Below are 27182 nucleotides of genomic sequence, written 5' to 3' on the forward strand. Positions count from 1 at the left end.
AAAATGTGTTGATCCCGTCATAAATCTTGTCAGCTGCTCTGTATTGTTCTATGTTAAAGAGGTTCTGCACTCTGGGGAAAAAGTCGAAATCCTTTCTAGGAAGAATCCACACTTTCCCCAAGAATATGCTCTAGTACAGTGCAGAACTATCTTCCCACAAAACGTAGACACTCCGCGATGGCAGGATCTTGCAAGAAAACTTAACATTCTAGTGTTTGGGGCTCTGGGTCTTGCTACAGCATTACAAATACTGCCTGCAAGCACACCAACCAAGGGACAATTCAAAGTGGTTGTAGAGGTTACGTTTTTTTTTTTTTTTTAACCATGACTGAAAAAAAAAAAAAAAAACTCCAGTGTGTCTTATGGACACAGACGGCTCAGGAGCAAGCATGCACAAGTGCCCCTATAGCAAGCAGCTTGCTATGGGGGCATTTGCAGGGGCCTAGAGAGCCTACGGGGACTCCAAGAAGAGGAGGATTGGTGTTGCTTTGTGCAAAAACGAATGCACAGAACAGGCAAGTATGACAGTTCCACTCCCCTTTAGAAACGCTTTAGTGTCAACCAACATCTGCTAGAATCAATGGCGATGAGCGCTGGTCCCTGGCACCTGTGTAGCAGCTTACATTTAGTTCACATAACAAATGATTACATTTAAAAAAGGAAGCAGAAACTTTCATTACGCCTTAATCAGTTTACATCTTGCAGAAGTGTTGTATTTAGTTGTTTAAAGGAAACCTCAAGTTCAAACCCAGGAAGTTGAACATTGCTGTCCATTCAAAAGCATACAAAATGTGCGTTAAAGTCAATTTGTCACGACAAATTTAGGAGCCAAGCATGCTAAAAATCTATTTCAGGACACTTACCCAAGAAAAGTGCACAGATCCAGAAGTCTGACTGCACTGGTGACAGTATAAGAGACTATATAGATCTTTCTAAAATACATTTTAAAAGGTCTTCATTTAAAAAGAAAAAAATTGTAAAAACCTACAAAAAAAATTACTACAACTTCAAAAAAAATTCACGATGCCTCTTAATACCATGGGACAGTCTATTTTCAGAAAATGGGTAATTTGGGGGGGATATTTGTACTGTACTGGCATTTTCAGACCTCAAGAAATAAGAGCATGTCAGTACATCAGGATTGATACATTTTCAAATATATACCATAGTTTGTGAATGCTAAAACTTTCATACAGACTAAATATGCACTGATTTGTTATTTTCACCAAGAAAAAAAAAAAAAAAAAGGTAGCAGAATACATTTTGGCCTAAACTCATGAAGAAAAATTTGCTAAAATTTATACCAGAAAATGAACATTTAATTTTTTCTCTTTTATTTAGCAAAAATTTTAACCCAGTGGCGATTACATACAACGAAAAGAAAAATCTGTGTGAAAAAGATTATAAAACTTCCCTACGGGCATGACCGCGCAATTGTCATTCAAGGTGTGACAGCGCAGAAAGCTGAAAACTGGCCTGGGTAAAAGTGCCTGGTATTGAAGCGGTTAATCCATAAATTTTCCGTTTGTGGAAATGAGGACAGCAGCAAAAAACACGAACCACCACACAGCATTCTAAGAATATAAGTAATTTAATACTGTTAATTTTACAGCACAAAAAAATAAAATAAAACTCAAAAAGCTATGGATTTCCCCTTCAAAAAATAAAATAAAAATCAGGTTAAAAAGCATACACCTAAAATATTGTGTATTCTGTGTAACCTAATGAGACAAGTCCCTTCTGTAGACGAAAACTGTCTATGTGCGCTGCCCCTGTGGAAAAAAATAAAATTACAGAGAAAACATTGAGCAGAAATCAAAAGGTGTGGCTTATGAGCAGAAAAATCAATGGTCTGAAACAGTTAAAAATGTTAATTACACTGAATTTCAAAACATAATTTCCCCTGACCCCAGGTAAATACAATATAAAATTACAATTTACAAGCAAAACAAAAAAAATGGCACAAATGCACTTTTCCCTCCCTTTGCAAAAATAAAATGGGATGGCGTCCCAAGTGACAAATTCCCTTTCAACTTTTGTTGTACTCAAACAACCAAGTGGACAGTAAAATTAAAATTCAGGGCAGCAATTCACGTACTTTGCGGCTGAAAGGTCCAGATCCAGCAAATCAATCAAAAGGGGAAAGCAAATTTTAAAAAATGGCAGAATGTGAGAAGTGGGAACAGCTATTTGAAGATCATGGGCATACCAAAGCTCACTGCATAGAAGGTACATAGGCCGTAAACAGCAGTTGGGCTTTTCTATTGTATATGCTTTTTGCACTGTTCCAGGAAAAAAGGGGAAAAGTAAGAAGGAGCTACACTCATTGTATGAGGATCCGCTTCCTCCCTTTGTGCTTAGAAGCTGCGGTAGAATAGGACAGATGGAAAAACAAAAATCCCAAAGGATCATCAAAGTTTGAATCAAAGAAAATAAAACTAGGACTGAGTTTGAGGTTTGAAAGATGTTCCGACATATTACTAGCATTCTGCAACAATACAGAAGCAGCACTCAAGTCTGGAATATTTTGCTTTTTTCTACAAGGAAAAAAAAATAAAAATATCACTAAGCTTTTCCAGGAGATCTATTTGCTAAACACCCGACAGGACGATTCCATAATGGCACTCACTAAGAGGAAGAGAGAGAAATAGAAATACAGATAGTACACTGCGGCATCAAATATCCATTCCTTACTAGAAGGACAAGCAGATGACATCTTTCACTACAGTGACAGAACTCCGCATCAGAAGAGGAAGTGGACATGTTCTCAATTCCTGTCTAGAACAATTAACTGTATAAATAAAGGCCTCAAATTCACCCACGAACACAATCTTGAGGTGTCCCCATAAGAATGAAGGATTTGAGCACAACACGGGGCAGCTTATCACAGCACTCTGTTAGGTTGTAGCGATGTGTATAGTCAAAGATCCAATGTCCCTGCAAGCCTTTAGGCATGATTTGGATTTGTTAAAAAATAAAAGAATGATCAGAATTCCACCAGGCATTGTTCTCCACAGCGACACAGGATTAGCGGCTGGCAGCACAGCATTTCTAAGTAAGCTTGTTCGGGCCCTTGAACACGTGGGAAGCCGTAGCTCTGCATTATAGACAAACACAGCTATGTTACATGCGTCAGTAGGTGAACTTTGGAGTGTGTTATTTTCAGAAGTGTCAAATAACCAGGCGGCTGAAAGATCTGGATATGCCAAGAAAGCTTCAGAGGATCTGGAAGAAGGACAGTTCTTTAGGCAGAGCTCAGAGGAGAAACACAAGTCACTCATTATCATCCGGATTCTGAGGGTCAATAATTTTCACATGTGTAAAGGGGAAAAGCCCTTTTCGACCATTCACTTCTCCTTCCCATTGGCCATTTATATTCATCCGAGTCACTTTCACCACGTCGCCCACCTACAAGGGAAACAGAAAACAGCACTGGTCAGATATGGGGTAAGCACAACAAAGTCAGACAAGCAGCTGCATCTCTATTTTCCTTAAACTTCTGACATGAAATATGAACAAAGCATATCCCTCTCTAGTGTGTACTTGTCTCAATCCAGAGCAATAAATGTCATTTCTGTGTGCTGCTTCATTCCTCTATCAGCATGAATCACTTCTGACAAATTTTCCCGACAGAGAAAAATTGTGACAAGGAAGGGACCCCAAGCAGATTGACAGCCTTGGCTCTGTTCCTGTGAGCTGGGTCCCTTCCCTGCAACCGGTTCTCAGATCTCTCCTCTGAAGAGAGAAACTACAGTTTCCCAGACCATATTTTATTTTTTACAACCAAGACCAGCTTAATTCTGGGACTTTGAACAGATGTAGAAAAGACTGCAGATAAACAGGTACAACTTATCTAGGAACATTTTCTCTGTATCACCTGAGGCCAGTCACTTCACTGGGTACATGCAAGGGTTTACCAACCACTTAAAATGTAAGACGGATAGATAGAGATATACATCTACCTATATAGGGGACATTGAAAAATATAGCAAACACATGGACACAAAAGAAATGTACACCGAATCTGACAAACTAAGCAAGTTACAGACAAGACCAGGATTATTTGTGCAAACCTTGCATTTAATAGCAATGCAATCTCTGCAATCCTGTGAAGTCAGCTACTTACTTCTTCAAAGATCTGTGAATAAAAAAATCAGAAAAAATGCATTTTGTATTAAAATCCCAAACAATTAAGAGGTGCACCAAAAACAGGGAGATGGTGGTCCTAAACCCCTCCCATAAATGAGACTGCGCTGTATCCGTGTGCACTCTGCATTGTGGAGTGGACACGGACCTGTCATCAACCTGCTCAGCAGAGAGATCCCCCGATGAGCAAGCGGATTCCACTTCAGAGGCGCCCGTGTAAAAGGGGCCTTACTTGAAAAACTGACTTCAGTGGCACGCTGTCACCGCTGACAGGGCTTCCATCGTCACTGCATATTCTTCAGAATCTAGCAGGCTCTGGCTGTTTGAATGGCTGAGCCACAATGTTACTCCTACACAGTCAAGGCCACGGCACAGCTCTCTCAATAGACAACATGCCTTCCATTGAAAGCCGAGTGACGTCACTGGCTGCTACTAAAGTAAATGTTTTCTAAAATAGTACACATTTATGAGATATTTACTGTACCTACAGGCAGGCCCAATTATAGGCTTACCAGTAAATGGAAAAGCGGACTTTCTTACCGCTTTAACGTACAATAGAAGAAGCCCAGCTTAGATCTTTAACCCTATGTTTGAACATCTGTCAAAATCTAGCAGATCACTGGTAAATGGGATCTACCAGCTGCGTCCAATCACAACTGTCACATGTAAATGTGGAAGTGCCGGTAATCGGCTCTCATCGCCTCACATTGACAGGGTGTGTGGTAAGGAGAGCCAATCAGCGGCATCTCCTTACCATCAGTGCTGCCCGTTTGTGCCCCTACAGTGCAGCATAATGGCGTCTCCTCATCAAGTGCCATCTCCATCAGCGCACATCAGTGATGGAGAAAAATTACTTTACAAAATATACTACATTTTGGAAGACCAGAACTTTAAAACACGTAACCTTGATAGAAGCCAAATAGGACACGCACTGAACTAGACAGAAAATATTGGGGAAGAAAAAGAAACCAATTTAATAAAAACATTCTGGGCCACTACATTTTTAACCAGGCCAGGAAAAGCCAGCCCACAATCTCCCTAGTGTCCCGCATGGGTTCTCAACCTGTGGCCCGCCAGCTGTTGCTTTAAAACTACAAGGAGGCATTGCAAGCCACTGACAGTTACAAGCATGACTCCCAAAGGAGGGCCACAGGTTGAGTACCCATGCTTCAGGTTGGGTATCAAACACAAAATCTGGTGCAGCTGTGCATGGCAGCCAATCCACTTCTAACTTCAGCTTGTTAAAGCTTGGACAATACACCCTCATTTACATTGAACGCGGCTTTGAAATCGTGCGACTTTATCTGAAGCTGCACAATTTCAAAGCTGCATGTCCATGCAACTTCTGGTGTGACTTAAGACATCAGTGCAGCATCATGCACAGAGGTCTATTGAAGACACAAATGTGTGTGTATATATCTAACACACACACACACACACACACACACACACACACACAAACGTAGTGCAGGAACTACATTTACAAATCAGTGTGGCGCTGAAAAGTTGGAACGGTGTCACTGCTGGCTGCAACTTGTGATGCAATTTTACCTGCCAAATGGCTTTAATGTGAACGAGGGCTTAAAACTGGATTTTAAGCCTGGAGCACCAGATTTTTGCACTCTCCAGTTTTAGTAAATCCACCTGTGTCACAGCTTCTAGTGTAACATGAAGCACTACAACACACACAAAATTATACACAGACTTGACAATTTCAACATTAGGACTTCCCTAGATTGGCTGGACATTGCTGCAATAACACTCAGAAATGCAAACAGCGTTCCATTTAATAGATGAAGGCTTGCCTTTGCAAGATCCAACAAGTCTGAGTAACTAGAAACATTCGTCATTGTCAGCCACATGTTTCACCCCGCCCATTGTGAACCTGCAGGTGGCTTGCTGTGATCTGCTGCCCAATTGTTATTCCTGGAATCTCTAGCCTCGGGGAGGGAAAAGTGACTCAGAATTCCATGCACACCTCAGTCCCACCTGTGTACACACACACACACTCTTCCTCAGTCAATGGCAAGCTTTTACCATGTGTCATTTCCTCATCTTACACATCCAGGACTTCTCTCCACTGACTTATGCCAAGCTGTTCTTCCAGATAACAGTGGAAGGGCCCTTGAGCATTCACAAAGCCGGAACAAAAAGGGGGAGGTGAATAGAGAACGTTACTACTTACATCAATTCACAACCTCCAGCTTCTGCATTTCTGGTCAAGGAGCATGCACTCTAAATGAGAGCAAGTCTGCCTAGCCTCCTCAGCACTACATGTCCTATCACGTAGTCCATCATGCATGCCCACCCAGTCATGACATCATTGCTTTCTATTCCTCAAGGCTGCCCGAGTGTGTCCAGCTCATATTTTGCAAGTATGCATGTAGCAGTTGCTCCAGTGGAGTTTCAAGAAAAAAAAAAAAAAAAAAGGGCAAGCTAGAGATTTTTTTTTATCATACAGGATTGTTATGTAATGTGTACAGTAATCGTACGAACAAACAAAAACGCATGTTCAAAAGCAAGGAAAGACCCGGAAGAAGGTGGCAACAAATATAGAAATCATACACAGGAAAGAAAGTTTGCCTTCATGGTTCGAGAATTTTTGTACACGTCATACCATTGCCAGAGACATGCTATGCACCTCTGTGGAAAATTGGACAGTTTGTCTCATTCTCTCAGTGTGTACCCCACTTAAGCCATTGAAAAAAAAAAAAAAAGTGTCTACCTTCAATATCTTAATAACCAGTTTTGACAGGTCAGCTCTTAAGATTATTTTTAAAAGAAAGCATTCTAAGTTTTAACAATTAAGCAGCGTTCACCAATGAAATTTACTTTACATAAACATAATGCTTCAGCAACATTTGGATTTTTTTTTTTTTTTTACTCATCCCTTTTGCACTGTTGCTATGCTGTCCCTCGTATTCTGCCTCTTCTTCCCCGCAGCGATTTACGCCATATCCATCTGCACTGACTAGAGTTCCTGGGAGATGCATGTCATTCTTTCCCATGAGTCAGTGGGCAGCACCGAGAGCTCTCATCATGTTATTTGGAAACCGGAAGTGGCGCAAGCAATGGCGTGTTGAAGTGTATATCTTCTGCTTATCCAGGTTGCCATCGACGAAGCTGCCCGTTGTGATGGCAACCTGAGAAGTTACCTGCGCTGTGTGCTTACTGCGTGAGAACGGGCGGTGCATGCTGGTTATTCAGAAGCACCGTATCCCAGAAGTTTATCTTTTAGCCTGCTCATAAGCAAGATGGGAAATGCCCAAGCAGGAGGAATATAAAGGTTAGTTTTTTTATTTCTAAAATGGGAAACAAAAGCAGTGCAATTGACCAGTCCAGCAAATGCAACATAAGCATACTATGATGGTAACAGATGGATTTTTTATTTTATTATTGCTATATGTGGTTGGAACTCTGCTTTAAAAGTTCAGGGCACTTAAAGCGGGAGTTCACCCAAATTTTTATTTTAACATTAGATTGATGCTCATTTTGTCAAGGGGAATCGGGTGTTTTTTTTTGTTAAATCGAAGCAGTACTTACCGTTTTAGAGAGCGATCTTCTCCGTCGCTTCCGGGTATGGTCTTCGGGACTGGGTGTTCTTATTTGATTGACAGGCTTCCGGTCGCATACATCGCGTCACGAGTAGCCGAAAGTCGGTGCGGCTCTATACGGCGCCTGCGCACCAACGTTCGGCTACTTTCGGAAAATCGTGACGCGATGTATGCGACCGTCGGAAGCCTGTCAATCAAATAGGGATGCCCAGTCCCGCAGCCCATACCCGGAAGCGGCGGAGAAGATCTCTCTCTAAAACGGTAAGTACTGCTTCGATACAAAACACACACACACACACACACACCTCTATTCCATGCAATGCTTTTGTACAGAACAGCCCCGATCGTCCTCTTTGTTCCCCTGTCAGCATTTCTGGCTCCTCGACCAGAGCAAGCTGCTTACTAAGGGGGCACTGGTGAGTGTTCACTCCTGAGCCCCACTCTATGCGTCTGAGACACAGAGCCATGGCTCGGCTCTGCCTCACTGGCTGCGATTGACAGCAGGAAAAGGCCGCAAGCTGCCTTTTCCCAGCATCACGGCGAGTTGTGGGCAGGATTTTTTTAGGCAAGGCCCCGGCTTAGTCCGCCGCGATCCTGGGAAAAGGCTGTGGACTAGGCAGAAGCCGCGGCCTCGCCTAAAAAATCTTGCCCACAACTCATATTTAGACAGAAGGATAAAAAGCACCTGGACCAGATGGCATACACCTGCGGATCCTAAAAGAATTGCGCTGTAATTTCAAAGCCATAATTTATAATAATTAGGGACTCAATGACAGGAATAGCACCACTGGATTGGTACAGGGCCAATGTGGTTCCCATATTTAAAAGGGGTCAAAGTCTTTAGCAAGTAACTATAGACCTGTTAGTTTAACTTCTATAGTTGGAAAGATACTGGAGAGTTTAATAAAAGATCACAGATGAGTTCTTGCTGGAAAAAAATATTTTAAAGCAACAGACAGCATGGATTCATGAAAGACAGAAGTTGTCAGACAAACCCAATTTCTTTTTATGAAGAGGTAAGTAAAACCTTGGACAGAGGCGGGTGGTGGTAGTGGACGTGGTATACTTGGATTTTGCAAAAGCCTTTGACACAGTTCTCCACACACGTCTAATGTGTAAAGTTTACAGGATTGGAAAGAGCAATCTGTAAATGGATAGAAAACTGTTTTTTTTTTTTTTTTGAGTAGTGGTTAATGATTCTTACCAAGGTTATCCGTGGTGTACCCCAAGGTTCAGAGTTCCGACCCTTACTTTTTAAAAAAACTGTATACATTTTATTGGGTCTGGAATTAAAAGTACAATTTCTGTCTTTGCAGATGACACCAAGCCAGGGTTTGACAAAATCTGGGCGCCCGGTCGCAATTGCGACAAGAAATAGCGACCTGGAGCCCGGGGAAGCTTAGGCCTGCAGAAGGCCGCAAAGCCACGGCCTCAATTACTGGGATACCCCATCCTGTATCTGTGGGCCCACGGCTTTGCGGCCTTCTGCAGGCCTAAGCTTCCTTCTGTGATCTGGCGCTATCTCGTGGAGGCCGTTGGCATGACAAATAAAACAGCAATTCTAATGTGTTTTCACTGCCATCTCCTTCCCTAAATTAGAGCCCCAAAACATATATTTTTTTTATTCTATCACCCTAGAGAATAAAATGGCGGTCGTTGCAATACTCTGTCACACCGTATTTGTGCAGCGGTCTTACACTTTTTTTAAATAAAACAGTAAAGTTAGCCCAATTTTTTTTTATATTGTGATAGATAATGTTACACCGAGTAAATCGATACCCAACATGTCACACTTCAAAATTGCGTCCGCTCGTGGAATGGCGACAAATTTTTACCCTTTAAAATCTCCATAGGCGACGTTTAACAAAAATTCTAGAGGTTGCATGTTTTGAATTACAGAGGAGGTCTAGCGCTAGAATTATTGCTCTACCAATCGCGGCGATACCTCACATGTTTGGTTTGAGTACAGTTTACATATGCGGGCACTACTCACGTATGTGTTCGCTTCTGCGCGCAAGCTTGGCGGGACAGGGCCCCTTTTTCTGGTTTCTAACTTTTAGCTGGCTCCTAGATTCCAAGCCAATTTGTCAAAACCTGCACTACGCTATGCAGTGGATTAATTTCCTTACAGGATGTCTCCAATTTACAAGCCGACTTCAATGCACTGTCTAATTTGTCAACTAAGTGGCAAATGAGGTCAGCCCTGGTTCACACTGGTTTGTTTTGACAAGTCAAATCGGTGGCACTTGTCAGCAATGGCACTGTCCTAAACTGTGCAACACCGCATCTGCCGCGCTGCACCGATTTCACAAAGTAGTTTATGTAATACTTTTTGCAATTTACATCTGCATAGATGTCTCATCGCAGCCAAAATCGGGACTGACAAGTGGGAGTTAAATCGTGCGAGTTCAGCTGTGACCAGTGTGAACCTGGGCTTAATGTTGATAAATGTAAAGTTCTGTACTTGGGGGCTAAGAATATGCATGCATCATACATACTAGGTGGGGATTACAAAGGATAATTGGGGAACTGGAGAAAGTGCAGAGAAGAGCAACCAAACTGATAAGAGGCATAGGAGCTCAGAACTGAATCTATTCCCTCTTAAGGAGGGCTGCTGTTTCTCCAGTGTGAAAGCCAGAGGGCTTTCACACTGAAGCAGTGCACTAGCACAGGGTTTGACAAATTTGCTTGGAATCTAGGAGCCAGCTAAAAAAGTTAGGAGCCAGAAAACGCGCCCCGTCGAGCTTGCACGCAGAAGTGAACACATACGTGAGTAGCGCCCGCATATGTAAACGGTATTCAAACCACACGTGAGGTATCGCCGCAATCGTTAGAGCGAGAGCAAAAATTCTAGCTATAGACCGCCTCTGTAAATCAAAACATGCAACCTGTAGATTTTTTTTAAACGTCGCCTATGGAGATTTTAAAGGGTAAAAGTTTGTCGCCATTCCACGAGCGGACACAATTTTGAAGCGTGACATGTTGGGTATCAATTTACTCGGCGTAACATTATCTTTCACAATAAAAAAAATTTGGGATAACTTTACCGTTTTATTTTTTCAATAATAAAAAAAGTGTATTTTTTCCCCAAAAAAGTGTGCTTGTAAGACCGCTACGCAAATACAGCGTGACAAAGTATTGCAACGATCACCATTTTATTCTCTAGGGTGTTAGAATAATAAAAAAAAATTATATATATATATATATATATATATATATATATATATATATATTATGTTTGGGGGTTCTACTTAGAGGGAAGGAGATGGCAGTGAAAATAGTGAAAGATTACACATTAGAACAGCTGTTTAACTTGTAATGCCAACGGCCACCACCAGATGGCACCAGCTCACAGAAGGTCACAGCTCACAGAAGGAAGAGCTTGGGACTTCACAAGGCCGCGGCCTCAATTACCGGCCGCCGCGGGTGCCAGGTCACAATTTGTCGCAATTGCGACCCGGCACCCGGATTTTGTCGACCCCTTCGCTAGCAGGACTGCTCCGAAAGTCCTGCTAGCAGCATCTTTGGAGAGGTGCGTTTACCGCTCCTTCCCCTTGAAAGCAATGGGAAACCGTGGCTATACTGCCGTCAATTCGCCTCTACAGAGGCACATTGCGGGCGGTATTAACCCTTTTTAGGCCGCTATCGGGGGTTAAAACCGCACCGCTAGCGGCTGAATACCACCGCAATTCAGACGGTACAGTGACGCTAAAAATAGCGGCGCTATACCGCCAACGCACCTCCCGCCCCAGTGTAAAAGTGGCCTAAGGGAAACATGATCAACATGTAGAAATACATAATTGGTCCATATAGTGAACTTGGTGCTGCCTTATTCACTTTAAGGTCATCACAAAGGGGCACTCTTTACATCTAGGAGGAATAGAGATTTTATCTCCAAACATGGAAAGCTTTCTTCACAGTAAGAGCTGTGGAATAGACTCCCTGCAGAGGTGGTTCTGTGAATCTCAGTAAATTGGTTACATTTCCTAAATGTACACAATATAACTGTACTGACATTTATAGACAAGATTGAGCCAGGGAAAATCCGAATGTCTCTCAAAGGATCAGGAAGGAAAAAAAAAAAAAAAAAAACAATTTACACCACACACATTGACCTATAACAAACCTCCACTCAAATAATTAGAACAACAGGATTTCACAATTTACAAAAATGTATGCTCCAAAGATGCAAGTTAGCAGCAAATATTAGTAAAATCTGGTCTGGTGTGAGATCATAACATTTAGATTGTAAAAGATTTGTCTTGTTTGGTTTCATCAATGTATCCCAATATGTAGGTTAAGGCTTCATGTAAACAGGGCATTTTTTACAACCTCTCCTGAACAATTTAACTTGACAGATTAAAAAAAAAAAAAAAAAAAAAAAAAACATGGGTTACTATCTGTCATCTGTCAATTTAAATTGTTCAGGAGAGGTTGTAAAAATGCCCTGTTTACATGAAGCATTAACCTACATATTGGGATACATTGATGAAACCAAACAAGACAAATCTTTTACAATCTAAATGTTATGATCTCACACCAGACCAGATTTTACTAATATTTGCTGCTAACTTGCATCTTTGGAGCATACATTTTTGTAAATTGTAAAATCCTGTTGGTCCAATTATGTGTGTGGTGTACTTTTTATCAAAAACGTTTCTATTGAACATGCGATAAAACCCACGTTTAAACGTCTGTTTTGCCATGTTTACATGCCACATTTGTGTTTAGAAGCGTTTTTAAAAATAAAAAATTCCCCAAAATAGCCAAAAATGTAAAACGCCTGTAAACGAAATGCGGCTAAAACGCGAGTTGCTGCGTTTAGAGGCTCTAAACTCAACTACCTAGACACGACTATAGACGACCCTGTGTACACGTACTAATAAGATAACAGAAGAGAGTTCAGGAGCAGTTGGAAAAGAAAAGTGCCCAACTGCTCCTAAACGTCCGTTTACCAGCCCCAGTGTACATGAGGCCTAAGCTGTACCAATAAGCATATGAATGTGCCTTTAATTGAAAGGCTACATGGCTCATATGTATTTGTACTCCTGCTTATATAAGATGTGTTAAGAATTTTGTTTCCAAAAACCAGAGCTCAAACAGTTACTGAAAATATATCAGGCCTGTCAAGCAAACTTGCTGGGATTTCAAGAGCTAGGAACACAATGACCTACTTGTTAACCTTCTGAAGTGTGTCAATTTGCCAAGAAACAACCTAATTAGAATAACAACCCAGAGAGACTCTGATAATGTTCTGCTAATTAACACTTTATAAATTGAGCCAGTACAGACCTACTTAAAATTAGTTATATAAAATGAGAATACAGTGCCTGCAAACCTCTTTCCTGACAACCTATGTACTACACACAGAGCAGAAAAACAACTTCATCATTAAACTTGGAAATCTAATTTGCGCACGTTTAATCTAAAAAAAAAAAAATAGGTTTAAATTCCAAAATAAAACACAAAATTAAGAACATTTTTCCCCAGATCACAATCTGTGTCCTACATAAATTAAAGTGTAAAGGGAGGGGGTTTGGGGGTGTCTAATGAAAGGACAGATACCATGAGGAGTATTACCTTGGGGAGATGCAGACTAGAATACTGCAATCACTGAGCAGAAAATGATTGTTAACAATCCGGTGGCTGCAAAAAACAAAATTGTGTGTAATTCTAACAGCAGACTCCTGCCCGTCAGGTGAAAGCATTCAGGCAATCGATTGCTCAACTCCCCCCCCCCCCCTCCCGTACTGGCGCCCCCCTGTGCTGCCACGCTCCAAGTTTTCCTTGCCCATCTGCGGGCCCAGGATCGAGATGGTGGGTACCGGCAGGTAGAGAAGAGCTGACACATCCGCTCTCCTCTTTCTTGCTGTGACCCCGAAAGAATAGTCTATGATGTAATTTCTGGATCAGTCTCTACGTGCCCCCAGCTAGCTTAGCCGGGAAGCAATGTTTTGCAATGCGATCTGCATTGCAAAACATTTATTGGAGCCTAGGAGACAAGTGTTTTTTTACTGAAATTTTTGTGGTATTAACGTGCCTTTAAAATTTAGAACTACCACCATTTTATTCTCTAGACTAGAGTATCTGCCTTCAGAAAATGTTTAATGCTTGGGGGGTTTTGTGTAAGTTTAAGGCCTAAAGTTCTAAAGTTATTTTACATTTTTTAAACATATAAAAAAAAAAATGCTCTGGCAGCAAAAGGGTTAGACCAAACCCAAAACAGGTCATATATTGCAGCTCACCAATACCAATCAATAGACGTGGTAGTTGTATTCAACCCCCCCCCCCCGGTGATCTAGCTAGTAATATACCTTCTGTATTAGAGTGCCCCCCACTTTGAATGAAGGAGCTCAGGGGAACCTTTGGACAGCAGCATTGTCAGTCTGGGGGAGGGTTGTGTTAGATGCACAAGCAGATTTAGATACACTAAACAAAGTGAAGTTCCAGCTCACACTTTATAATTAGTTACAGCAACAGTTTTTTCCTTTTGGAATACAGGTCTTGCATGAATAAAAGCCGATCGTTGCAAGAACCCATGCCGATGTTAAAAGGTTTGTCTCATGCCTGCAAACTGATACGTTCTGCTGGAGAGCTTGTGCTTTTGAAGACTTACTTGCCAGCTGGATCATCAGATGAAAATAGAAGAAAGGCAAAAAAATTAAACAACTGCAGCCACACCTAAAGGCCCGTACACACACACGATAAGCAGATGGGAAAATTCGTACAACAAGCGATCTGAAAATGTTTGGATCATTAGTACGGTGCTTGCAACAGCCGGTTTTACTTTTTCATTAGACAAAAGCTGTATGTGCAGACTAAAAATTGACGGATGTGAACTCAACATTCGATTTTTGAAAGACTACCAATGCTCAGAAACAAAAGAATGCATACAAAACTATTCAACACATTACATAATTTGTGACATTGTATTCTGTCGTACAAAATTTTGACATTAAACTAGCATGCCACAAAAACCGGTCGGTCGACCGAAAATCTAAGTGTGTGTATGAGGCTTAAGAATTAGCAGGCTGGAATATAATAAACAGCCTTTGAGTTTAACGCCGCTTTAAAAAGTCAGACTGAAGCGCTCATTACAATCTAATGTACCCTTACAAGGCCTGGTAGACTCCAGATTCTCTGTTGCAGCAACCAAACATTTCAAAGGAACCTGCCAGGATGATGCAATCGCATCCAAGGTTCCTTACCAGCACTGGAGACAGCTACTGTTTCAGTTCCCAACGTGGTGCTTGTCCCAGGGTAGAGTACACATCTCTGTAGTCGCCACAATGACAAGCTTGCCCTGGAACAGGGACATGTACTGGGGAAAAAAAAGGCAACAGCAGTCTACAGCACTGATGAAAGACAACTGATAGTCAACAGCTTTCCTGACATAAAAAGTGCACCGATCTACAAAACGGACTGAAGAAATAAGACTTCTTGCAAAGGATGCAACACATTGACCAGGCAAGTAAGATGGCTGCATCAACACATTCTTCATAGCTTTCATAGGAACTATAAGCTTACTCAATGCACAACAACTTACCTCTAACGCAAGAGCAGTTTTATCATAAGCACATGGCACTCTTTTCTGAATAGCTTTAGCATAGACAGGTCCATTCTGGGTAGATGGCAATGGAGTGATAGGAGGAGGGTTCCCAGAGGTAGGCAGCGGGCTGGGAGTCTGCGGCTGAGCATAGGCATGTGCAGGTTCTGGAATACCGTAACTGTTTGAATTCCTGTTCCCCATTTTACCATGAACTGCTACACGGGATATCTTGTCGACGTAGGGTACAGGGATCATACCAGCACGACCGTCTTTGTTCCGAGCACTCCACCATTGTTCCTCTGGTTTTTCTACAATTATTAAAATTTCTCCCTTTTTAAAAGGAAGGTCCTCCGCATCGTTCCCAGGGAAGTCATACAGAGTTCGTACATATTCTAAGTTGTCCTCGGATGCTACAACATTGGGTGCTAATCCTGCACTGACAGGTGGGCTTGGGTACCTTCAGACAGAAAAGAGAAAAATGATTAAGTAAAATGGTTTAAATGCAGCAATACTTATATACAATAATTAAGCAATAGAAACCAAGAAGTAGACAGTATATATACCAACATCAAGCAATATGGTGTCCTAGGAGCAAACGTGTAAACAGCCCTAGGGCAAGCACCAACAAAAAGTTTAAATGAGAAATAAAAATACGTTTTGAAAACCAAGCATGTGCCAAAACAAATACATTATGCAAATTTTCCTTTAGAGTTACCAAAACCATATAATATTGCCCAAATTGTCCTCTCCGCTCCTCCCAATACAGCTTGCTCCCTTGTCATCTTCTCCCATTCTCAGAAACCCCCCTACCCCAGTATGTCCAGTCAGCGCCTACCCTGTCCGCCTTTAGCTGATCCATTAAAAAAAAAAAAAATGTATTCAGTGAAGCCTACCCCCACCTAAATAAAAAAGGGGAAACCTGTACTTGGAGTTCCCACCATCAGATAATCCACTGCAGCCATTACCTTTCGTGACACTTCCCCCTCCCCTTTAGATTGTAAGCCCTATGAGCAGGCCCTCCCATTTCTTTTGTACTGAATGGCATTGTAATTGTACCGTGCCCCTTTATATTGTTGTTAAGCGCTGCGTAAACTCTTAGCGCTACATAAATCCTGTATAACGAAGTCAAGCCTAAACACTTTCAATTTGTATGCAATTGGGCAGGCCCTTGCACTACATAGTTGATGTAGATTAAACGGAAATTTAACCACTTCAATACCGGCCCATTGTCATTTGACGTCCACAGATGGGATCTCCCATCCTGGGTGGACGTCAAATGACGTCCTCAGCTTTACGGGTGAATATCTGAATGATGCCTGCAGCCAGAGGCATCATCCAGATATCCTCTTGTTCAGCCGGCGATTCTGCACGACATAAGAACGATCATAGCGGCGGTTCCGCCGCTTGATCGTTCTTGCAGGCGGCGGGAGGGGACATCCCCCCCCTCCCGCCGCCATCCGGTGCTTCTCCGGGCTCTCCCGTGCCTTTGGGGGCCCGGAGAACAAATCGTCCGGTGTCCCTGTAAGTAAACAAAGCCGCAATTGCGGCTGTAAGCATCTATTCATGAGATCGGTGAATTTTTTATCACCGATCTCATGGTTTCCAGCCTGGAGGAGAGATATGGGGTCTTGTTGACCCCGCATCTCTCCATAAAGAGGACCTGTCACACACATTCCTATTACAAGGGATGTTTACATTCCTTGTAATAGGAATAAAAGTGAAAAAAAAAAAAAATTGAAAAAATTGAAAAAAAAAAGTGTAAAAATAAATAAAAATAAGTAAAAAAATAAATAAAAGATTAAAAAATTAAATTAAACCGCCCCTGTCCCCGGTAGCTCGCGTGCAGATGTGAACGCACACGCAAGTCCTGCCGACATGTAAACGCCGTTTAAAACCCATATGTGAGGTATCGCCGCGTGCGTTAGAGTGCCAGCAACAAATCTAGCACTAGATCTCCTCTGTAAATCTAAACTGGTAACCTGTAAAAATAAATTAAAGCGTTGCCTATGGAGATTTTTAAGTACCAAAGTTTGGCGCCATTCCATGAGTGTGCGCATAATTAAAGCGTGACATGTTGGGTATCCATTTACTCGGTGTAACAATCTTTCACATAATACAAAAAAATTGGGCTAACTTTACTGTTTTGTTATTTTTTTAATTCATGAAACAATTTTATTTCCAAAAAAAGGGTGTTTGAAAAATTATTGCGCAAATACCGTGCAATATAAAACGTTGCAATGACCGTCGTTTTATTCCCTAGGGTGTCTGCTAAAAAAACATATATAATGTTTGGGGGTTCTGCGTAATTTTCTAGCAAAAGAATGATGATTTTAACATGTAGGAGAGAAGTGCCAGAATAGGCCCGGTATGGAGGTGGTATAAAAGCCTGGTATTGAAGTGGTTAAAAAAGAAAAAGTTGTAAAATATATGGCCAGCTTAAGAATTTTATCCAAGGTAAAGCTGACCAAAGAATGAGGCAGCTAAACAATAAGAACATTTTGTGCAACTATCTCACCATGTATGGGGCAAGAAGGCATGCATCTAGGAAATGTTATTTAAAGTGGAAGTAAACCCTTCTATTTTATAGTTTCAAAAAACAGTTAACATTCCCGGCATGCCGGAAATGCTAGCTGTCACATTGGTTGTGCTCTCAACCAAACTGTGACACCAGCCAATGACCGGTGTCATAATGGATCAGATGTGCAGCATTATGGCAGTTGCAGATTAAACAGAGGCCAAGATGGCAGCTTCCTTGGCTGAAAACAATAGTAGGGTTTACTTCCACTTTAAGGTCATTCAAGTTGAAACTTTAGGGAACTTTTTTTTTTGCTTTGCACTAAGCAACAGGGATAGTGCCCAACAAGGTTGAATAGTGCACATGAAAGAGAACTGGTGGATAATTAAAATATATAATCATTCAGAAACAAAAATGATCCTTGCACATATGACCATGTTTACACAGCAAGGAGGTATACATTCAGGTGATCTCTTAGCAAGATGAAGGGATCAGTGTTATGCAAGTTTCATGCCGCATAATAATTTAATCTCAGACAAGTGTCTGTACAGCATTACGAATCAAACTAAATCGCATTTAGTGAATAAGCTTAGCAAATTACAATGTATGTAAAGCACCAAGTAATTAGATTATCAGATTAACAATCCCTAAAACATAACAGTTTCCAACAAAGGCCAACTGTCCCCATAGATTCCATTTGTGACTAAAGTCCCTTTACACCTTGCCGAGCTGCCAAATATGATGCAATGCAGTGGCCACCAAAGAAAGCAGAGAACAGATCAGTAAAGGACTGCATTCAGCAGAACAGATCATGTTGCCAAGGAAAAAGAGGCACCAATAAGATCTGTAGAAGACACTTATGTGAATATTGCTATAAAATCATTATGGTTTTAATAAACAAACATTCTACACAAGTTTACAAACACGAGAAATGATAGTGCTGTCAAGTGCAGAACTTCTAGCAAGAAATCAATACTAACAAAAAAGGTGCTGCAATATACAAGCTAGGATCCGAAATGGAAAAAACAAAACAAACACTGCCTCTGGAGCAGAGACTTGTCATAGCCCATTAAATATTCCAGACACTATTGATTTGTTTAAGCTGATGCACTAACTAGTAACATCCAGAGTAGTGAGAAATCAGCACTAAATAAAATAGCACAGCGACTGGCCAGCAATCTGAAACCAGCTAACTCTGCATCAGCAACTTGTTTTGTGATTCTAAACAAAGCAAGGAATTGACACAAACAAGACCCATCAAGCTGATGGAAGTGACGCGTCACACAGGCAGGCCACCGGAGTGTCCAGGAATGACAACTATCAGTAGTTATATGAGACATTACTTGTCATATCAATCGTATATTGACAGACAACCTGAGTTCAAATCTTTCCACAAAAAATATTATTTTGCAACAAAGTCAATCCAATAAATTTCACCCTTCAAATGAAGCAAAGAATCGTATATGGAATGAGCCATCTTTAGAAAAGAGCCAATGAAAGTGGACCCTGTGTGAAAATGTACGATCCACTTATGCTGCATCCCTTGATTAAAATACCCGATTATTGAAAGCCATATAGAAATAAAACATGGAAGATAAAGTTAAATACTTACATCTCCGCTCTCATCATGGAACCCTCAGCTTTCCCAGGGTCCTATGAGAAGGCTGGGCCTCACCTGGGGGGTGCTGGGATCCAGTGTAGGGTGTAGATTTAATTTATTTTACATTTTTCTCCCAATTTCTATTTCTTATTCTGCTAGATTTTTTATTTTTTATTTAGCAGGTGTCAGACTACAACATAAGCAGATCTTGCATTTTCATGCAAGGTCCACATTACAAAAGTCAGAGAAAACACTGGCACCATTTGTTCCTATAGTATCATAACATTAGTGCTACTCTCCATACTAACAAGCAGGGCCAAGTATGCCAGTTATGTGCAAAGTTCATAATACAAAAGTTACCTTATAAATGACAGGTTATTGGCTGCTATGGGCCCCTGTACCTTTCACACTGATAAAAACCTCAGGGAATCTGATCCCAGTCCAGCTGTGAGGGCAGCCACTATGGGTCCCTGTACTTCGCATATTGCTGAAACCCAATAGGGATTCTGATAGAGACTCCAAGCTAGACAGTACAAATCATTAGTAAGACCTCATCTGGAATATGCAGTTCAGTTTTGGGCACCAGTTCTCAAAAAGGATATCAGGGAACTGGAGAAGGTGCAGAGAAGGGCAACCAAACTGCTAAGAGGCATGGAGGAGCTCCGCTATGAGGAAAAATGAGGAACTGAATTTATTCCCTCTTAAGAAGAGGAGAATAAGGGGGGTTATGATCCACATGTACAAATATATAAGGGGTTCATATAGTGAACTTGGTGTTAAGTTTATTCCAGGGTTCGACAAATTACGGGCGCCAGGTCACCTAGAATTATCAACCTGGCGCCTGGCGCAGCAGAGCTAGGGTATCCTGTGCGCGTCGGCCACGCGCCCCCCCACGCGATCTCGTAGTGCCGCGATGGCCGCTAATTGAGGCCGCGGCTTTAGCTTCCTAGGGGACTGGAGCGAGGCGAGCTGCCGGTCAGGATGGATGAGAGCATACAGTCATGGAGCTGGAGCCGCCGCCGTCAGCTGTGCAGGGTCGGGGACGATTTCAGCTGAGAGCACAGATAGGCGGCGGGTGCTGGGGATTGGGGAATTCCTCTGAGGGGGCAGGGTTATCTACACCACTGCCACAGGGGAGACACTGAGTAAAGGAGCTGGCTGTAGAGTGTGGTCACGTTATCACACACAGAGCGTGAACAGCGGGTTATGGCAAGTCAGACTGAAACAGCCAGCATAATACAACCTGGTTCACCTGAGCCCAGGTTATACTGGAAATGACCCAAACTGAGAAAATTAATTTAGAAAGCATAACAGTGAGCTCATCTGTCCCTTCTTTCTGTGTTTTTTTTTCTGATTGGCTCAGTTTCCTTTTCTTACTCTTTTTTTCACCATTTTGATATTTCACAATGCCACAATTCACAATGGCATTACAAGTAAAACAGTTCTAATGTGTTTTTTCACTGCCATCTCCTTCCCTCTAATTAGAACCCCCAAACATAGAATTTACGTACGTACATACATACATACATACACACACACACACACACTAGAGAATAAAATGGCGGTCATTGCAATACTTTGTCACACCGTATTTGCACAGCGGTCTCACAAGTGCACTTTTTTGGGGAAAAAAGACACTTTTTTTAATAAAAAAACAAAACAGTAAAGTTAGCCCATTTTTTTCTTTTATATTGTGAAAGATATTACGCCGAGTAAATAGATACCCAACATGTCACGCGTCAAAATTGCATTCGCTCGTGGAATGGCGACAAACTTAACCTTTAAAAATCTCCATAGGCGACGTTTAAAAAAATTCTACAGGTTGCATGTTTTGAGTTAGAGGAGGTCTAGGGCTAGAATTATTGCTCTCGCTCCAACGATACCTCACATGTGTGGTTTGAATACCGTTTACATATGTAGGCGCTACTCACATATGTGATACAGCGGAGGGCATAGCCGACGACCATCACTTGGCCCCGCCCCATCCGCTGTGATTAACAGCAGCGCCAGCCAATGGCTGCGCTGCTATCAATTCGTCCAGCCTAGCCAATCAACGGCCAGGCTGGGAACCGAAGAGGGTCACATGGACGCTCGCAGGACTTTCGAGGGGTCAGGTAAGTAAAACGGGGGTTCGGGGGGGCCGGTACAGTCGGATGTTTTTTCACCTTGATGCATGAAGGTGAAAAAACATACCTTTACAACCCCTTTAAGAAAGGCCTGGATACTTTCCTAAATGTACATAATATAACTGGGTACTAACATTTATAGGTAAAGTTGATCCAGGGTAAATTCGATTGCCTCTCGGGGGAGCAGGAAATAATTTTTTCCCTGCTGTAGCAAATTGGATCATGCTCTGCTGGGGCTTTTGCCTTCCTCTGGATCAACTGTGGGTATAGAATTTGGTATATTGGATTGTATGATATTTTTTATTATAGTTGAACTGGATGGACTTGTGTCTTTTTTCAACCTAACTATGTAACCATCAAAGCTTTAGATAAAAATGAAGGAGCTCCCAGAGAAATGTGACTTCTAAATTCAGCTTCATAGATCTTTATTAATACAAAAAATAGTCATAATAAAGATCCATGAACCAGATTTTAGAAGCCACAAGGCTCTGTACACTGGGCGCTCCATCCCATCACCCCCATCAAACCATTCTCTGCAGCCATTACCTTTTGTACCACCACCCCATCCCTTTAGAATGTAAGCTCTAGGAGCAGGGCCCTCCTGTACCTTCTGTATTGTACTACAACTGTGTTGTGCCCCCAATACATTGTAAAGCACTGTAAAACTGTTGGCGCTATATAAATTGTGAATAATAATCTAAGTCTACATGTTGAAACAACCTTAGGGCTACACAGAATAGGCAACAGCCAAGTCCTCAAGAGAGCCCATCGCCACCATCCATCACTGGGAACTATCCACCAGAAAACATCCCTTCCTTTTTGCCCATACGAATATCCATTTAGGACCAGCGTCCAATCCAGTCAGTCCAGGGCGGTCTCACCTAGACTGCCACTGATGTCGCCTTTAAGGTGGTTGTATAGGCAGGTTTTTTCCCCTAATGCATGCAGAGATAAAACCTGTGTGCAGCAGCCCTCCTAAGCTTCCCTAATACTTGCCCGAGCCCATTTCTGTCCGGTGATGTGCATGAGTGCCTCTCCTGATTGCCCGAGACACAGCTGCGGCGCTATTGGCTCCCGCTGCTTCAAAGTCATTAAGCCAAGCAGGAGGGAGGGAGAGGGGCGGGCTGAACTGCGACTGTCTGAATGTACACACATTGCCCTCATAGCAAGTTGCTTGCTGCTGGGGAGGGGGGTATGCACTTGACAGGAGGGAGGGGCCAGGTACACCTAAGAGGGACCCAAGAAGAGGAGGATCCAGGCTGACCTGTGCAAAACCATTTCACAGAGCAGGCATGTATCACAAGAAAAAAAAAAAAAAAGAAGAAAACTTTAGTATCACTTATCAAAGTCTAGTACTCCGCATAGTACTGGCACCCATTAGGGACTCGTTCACAGTCCAGCTGAGAAGTGTGTGTGGGGCAACTATGGGCACCTGTACTCATCAATTGCTGATATCCTTCAGGTAGATTGATCACAGTGCAGCTGTGAACTTGGCTTCTAGGGGCCCCTGGTTTCAGCAGGTAGCCGACATCTCTCAGGGACTCTGATCACAGCCCAATTATGAGGACAACTATGGGCCCCTGGACTCCGCGCATACTGCTGGCAGTGGCACTCATCGGGGAGACGGATCACAGTGCAGCTGTGAATGTGGCAGCTATGCACCGAGATTTAGCATAGTGCTGACACCTATAAGAGACTCACAATCCAGCTGAGGTTACTGCTCTGGACCCCTATACTCACACCGAAGGGCTCCGATACCAGTCCAGCTGTAGAATGGGATGAGAGCAGCTCATAGCTTCCAGATTCACACTGCCGTCACCCATCAGGGACTCATCACAGTCTAGCTGTGATTGGGGAGGGGGGGGGGGGCTATGGGCTTCTGGACTCTGCATACCACCGACTCAGAGATCAATTACAATGCAGTTGGAAAAGGTGGTTGCTGTGGGCCCCTGGACGGAGCATGATCCCGACATCTCAGGGACTCCTTAGAGGGGGCAGCTATGAGCCCCTGGACTCTGCATACTATGGACACCCATAAGGGGCTCTGCCTACAGTGCAGAGGTGAAGGAGTCTGCTCTGGGCCCACTGCTGACACTCCCCCAGCTGTGACGGGCCCCTGTGCTGGGCCCGCTGCAGCTGACACTCCCCCAGCTGTGACGGGCCCCTGTGCTGGGCCCGCTGCAGCCGACACTCCCCCAGCTGTGACGGGGCACGCTGCTGCCGACACTCCCCCAGCTGTGACGGGGCACGCTGCTGCCGACACTCCCCCAGCTGTGACGGGGCACGCTGCTGCCGACACTCCCCCAGCTGTGACGGGGCACGCTGCTGCCGACACTCCCCCAGCTGTGACGGGGCACGCTGCTGCCGACACTCCCCCAGCTGTGACGGGGCACGCTGCTGCCGACACTCCCCCAGCTGTGACGGGGCACGCTGCTGCCGACACTCCCCCAGCTGTGACGGGGCACGCTGCTGCCGACACTCCCCCAGCTGTGACGGGGCCCCTGTGCTGGGCACGCTGCTGCTGACACTCCCCCCAGCTGTGACGGGGCCCCTGTGCTGGGCACGCTGCTGCTGACACTCCCCCAGCTGTGACGGGGCCCTATGCTGGGCCCGCTGCTGACACTCCCCCAGCTGTGACAGGCCCCTGTGCTGGGCACGCTGCTGCTGACAATCCCCCAGCTGTGACAGGCCCCTGTGCTGGGCACGCTGCTGCTGACAATCCCCCAGCTGTGCACACTGCTGACACTCCTCCAGCTGTGCTGGATATATAATAGACACTTCTCCCCCGGTGCTGGACATACTGCTGACACTCCCCCCCAGCTGTGCTCACTGCTGACACCCCTCCAGCTGTGCTGGATATATAGTGGACACTTCTCCCCTGGTGCTGGGCACACTGCTGGAACTCCACCAGCTGTGAACTCATGTGCTGGGTATGTAATGGACACTTCTCCACCGGTGCTGGGCACACTGCTGAGACTCCCCCAGCTGTGCCGATACCTGTGCTGGGTATATAATGGACACTTCTCCCCCAGTGCTGGACATACTGCCAACCCCCCCCCCCCCCCCACCCAGCTGTGCTCACTGCTGACACCCCCCTCCAGCTGTGCTGGGTATATAGTGGACACTTCTCCCCTGGTGCTGGGCACACTGCTGGAACTCCACCAGCTGTGATGAACTCCTGTGCTGGGTATATAACGGACACTCCTCCCCCGGTGCTGGGCACACTGCTGACACCCCTCCAGCTGTGCTGGACCCCTGTGCTGTGCATATAGCGGACACCCCCCTGTTCTGGGCACACTGCTGACACTTCCCCTCCATGTGTCTCCCTCTCACCTGAGGGCCGGCTCGATGAGGGTGGTGGTGTCCAGGTAATGGATCTTGTAGAAGTCGAGCAGGGCGGGAAGGTTGTCGAACTCCTGGTCCCCGATCTTGAAGCGGCGGCCGGGCAGGGAATTGATGATGTAGTGGGAGACCCGGGAGTTCTCGGAGACGGACAGCACGTGATCCCCGGGACAGGTGGACGAGTCTCGGACCAGGAAGACTCCGTGCCGCTGGCCCTGCAGCCGGGACTGAGCCTCGTGCCGGGAAACAGGTCCGAAGTACCAGCTCGAGCGGTCCGAAGATTCGAAGCGAGCGGACGACATGACTGAGCGGTCGATGGGAGATAACGGTGGTGAAGAGGAGGGGGGGGGGGTGCGGGCAGATGCTGGTCACTGGCAGGCTGTTCCCCGGGCAGCTCTGGGTGTCATGGTCACAGCGGTAGCGCCAGGTCCTGTCAGGCCCGCGCGGTCTGTGCGTGACCAATCTCGGGTCCCCTCCCTATTCTCTGCTCTACGAGACTGGGGCGACAGTAAAGATGGCGGAGGGACTGCGGGCTTTCACATACAGCGGACCGGATACACGTCACAAAGCCGCGGCAGCCAATAGTACGCCTAGGCATGGCGATCACGTCCCTGTTCGCCTCCTGATAAGGAGCGGGGCGTTTCCTTGACATTTCATTGGATGCCACTCACGTCACTTTTCATCGAGCGAATGGCAGCGCGACTTTTCATATGGCCGTACGAACGGTTCGCCAAAATGCCGACCAATGGGCTCCGACTTTCTGTTCACGTCAGTGAATATTCTGAATCCTGTGCTGGGGATTGGCTAGGCTGCCCCGCAGGGTGGTCTGAGCGCTCGGCTCTGGCTGCTTTTGACGTAACGCAGACCAATTACATCACTTTATTAAAATACACCCAGCGTCGGCTTTTATAATTGGAGCCCTATATAAAGTGACGGAGAGAAGCCGAGCTAATGGGGTGCGAGTCGCCTCCTTTAAGTAGTAAAGCACCCAGCACAGGGGTACATAGAAATGCCCGGTCCTAAAACAGGGACAGCTTTTGTGTGACAGGACTTCAAATAAACTTTATTGAAACATCTGCTGGCCTTCAGGGAGAGTAGCCTTCATTTGTTAAAGTGATGGTAAATAATCACCTTATAAAACAACCCATTCAGTGTAAAATACAAATGAAAGGCAAAACATTGGTGTATAGATAGATTTAAAAAAAACACGATAAATACTTATTCCCCCCCCCCCCACAAAAAAATCTGCGATTAAAAAAAAAAAAAATCGATTCACGATTCGAAAGCTATGAGTAAGCATCAAACTATGATGTGAAACGCGTCAGCCATTTTGTCCCTGTATGTCCACTATTTGCTATTGACTGTTTTTGGATTATCTTTTGGTATTTTATCCTCTGAAATTTTCAAATAAAATTTGCTTCAACGGAGTGCGGCAGTCAAGGATTGTTCCTTCTTCCCATGGTCCATACAATGAACTTGGTGTTGAGTTATTGACTTTAAAGTGGAGGTTCACCCAAATAACATTTATATAAGACCAAATTCTTTATACTACCAGCATGTACAGTCGGCACTTTTTTTTTTTTTTAGGCTGTACATACCTTATAATCTTAATTTGCAATCCGGCTTCCGGGTACTTCTCCCGCAGAAGTAGGCGTTTCCAAGCTGAGCCGCAATGTAATCTGGGCTGATGATTGATGTCTATCAGAAAATGTCCCCCCCGGCGGATAAGGCCCCGCCCCGCATATTGCAAGCCGCGTAACTGAGTTTTCGAAAGGACCCGAACATGTAAAGGGGCGAGTCGGCTCTAGGAGCCGTGTAGAGCTGAATGCGCAGGCGCCGTATAGAGCCGACTCGCAGCTTTACCTGTTCGGCTCCTTTCGGAAACTCTGTGACACGCCTACGCAATACGGGGGGCAGGGCCTTATCCGCCGGGGGGAACATTTTCTGATAGACATCAATCATCTGGGCGAACGGCCAGATTACATTGCGGCTCTCCCGCGGGAGAAGTACCCAGAAGCCGGATTGCAAATATAGATTATAAGGTATGTACAGCCTAAAAAAAAAAAAAAAGTGCAGACTCTATTTGGAGAATAAAGAATTTGGTCTTATATAAATGTTATTTGGGGGAACCTCCGCTTTAAGTTCATCACAGAGGACAAGGGGGCACTCTTTACATCTGGAGAAAAAGAGATTTATTCTCCAAATAGAGTAAGGCTTCTTCACAGTAAGAGCTGAGAAAATGTGGAATATACTCCCTCAAGCTGGTTCTGACCAGTTCAGTACATTGCTTTAAAAAAGGCCTGTATTCTTTCCCTAATGTACATAATATAACTGGATACGAACATTTAGA

The 27182-nt window shown here is 44.0% G+C and overlaps 1 protein-coding gene across 1 annotated transcript; it reads right to left on the reverse strand.

The window, feature by feature from the left end:
* Positions 1-1777: 1777 nt before the first annotated feature.
* CRKL (CRK like proto-oncogene, adaptor protein) lies at positions 1778-25393 on the reverse strand. The gene is made up of 3 exons (XM_040349264.1): positions 24824-25393; positions 15247-15706; positions 1778-3408 (listed from the first exon to the last, which is right to left on the reverse strand). Exons 1-3 carry the CDS (start codon positions 25132-25134, stop codon positions 3274-3276), a joined length of 906 nt encoding a protein of 301 aa, XP_040205198.1. The 5' UTR covers positions 25135-25393; the 3' UTR covers positions 1778-3273.
* Between the last annotated feature and the right edge of the window lie 1789 nt (positions 25394-27182).

Source organism: Rana temporaria, chromosome 1 (assembly GCF_905171775.1).
Source record: "Rana temporaria chromosome 1, aRanTem1.1, whole genome shotgun sequence".
Lineage (NCBI taxonomy): Eukaryota > Metazoa > Chordata > Amphibia > Anura > Ranidae > Rana > Rana temporaria.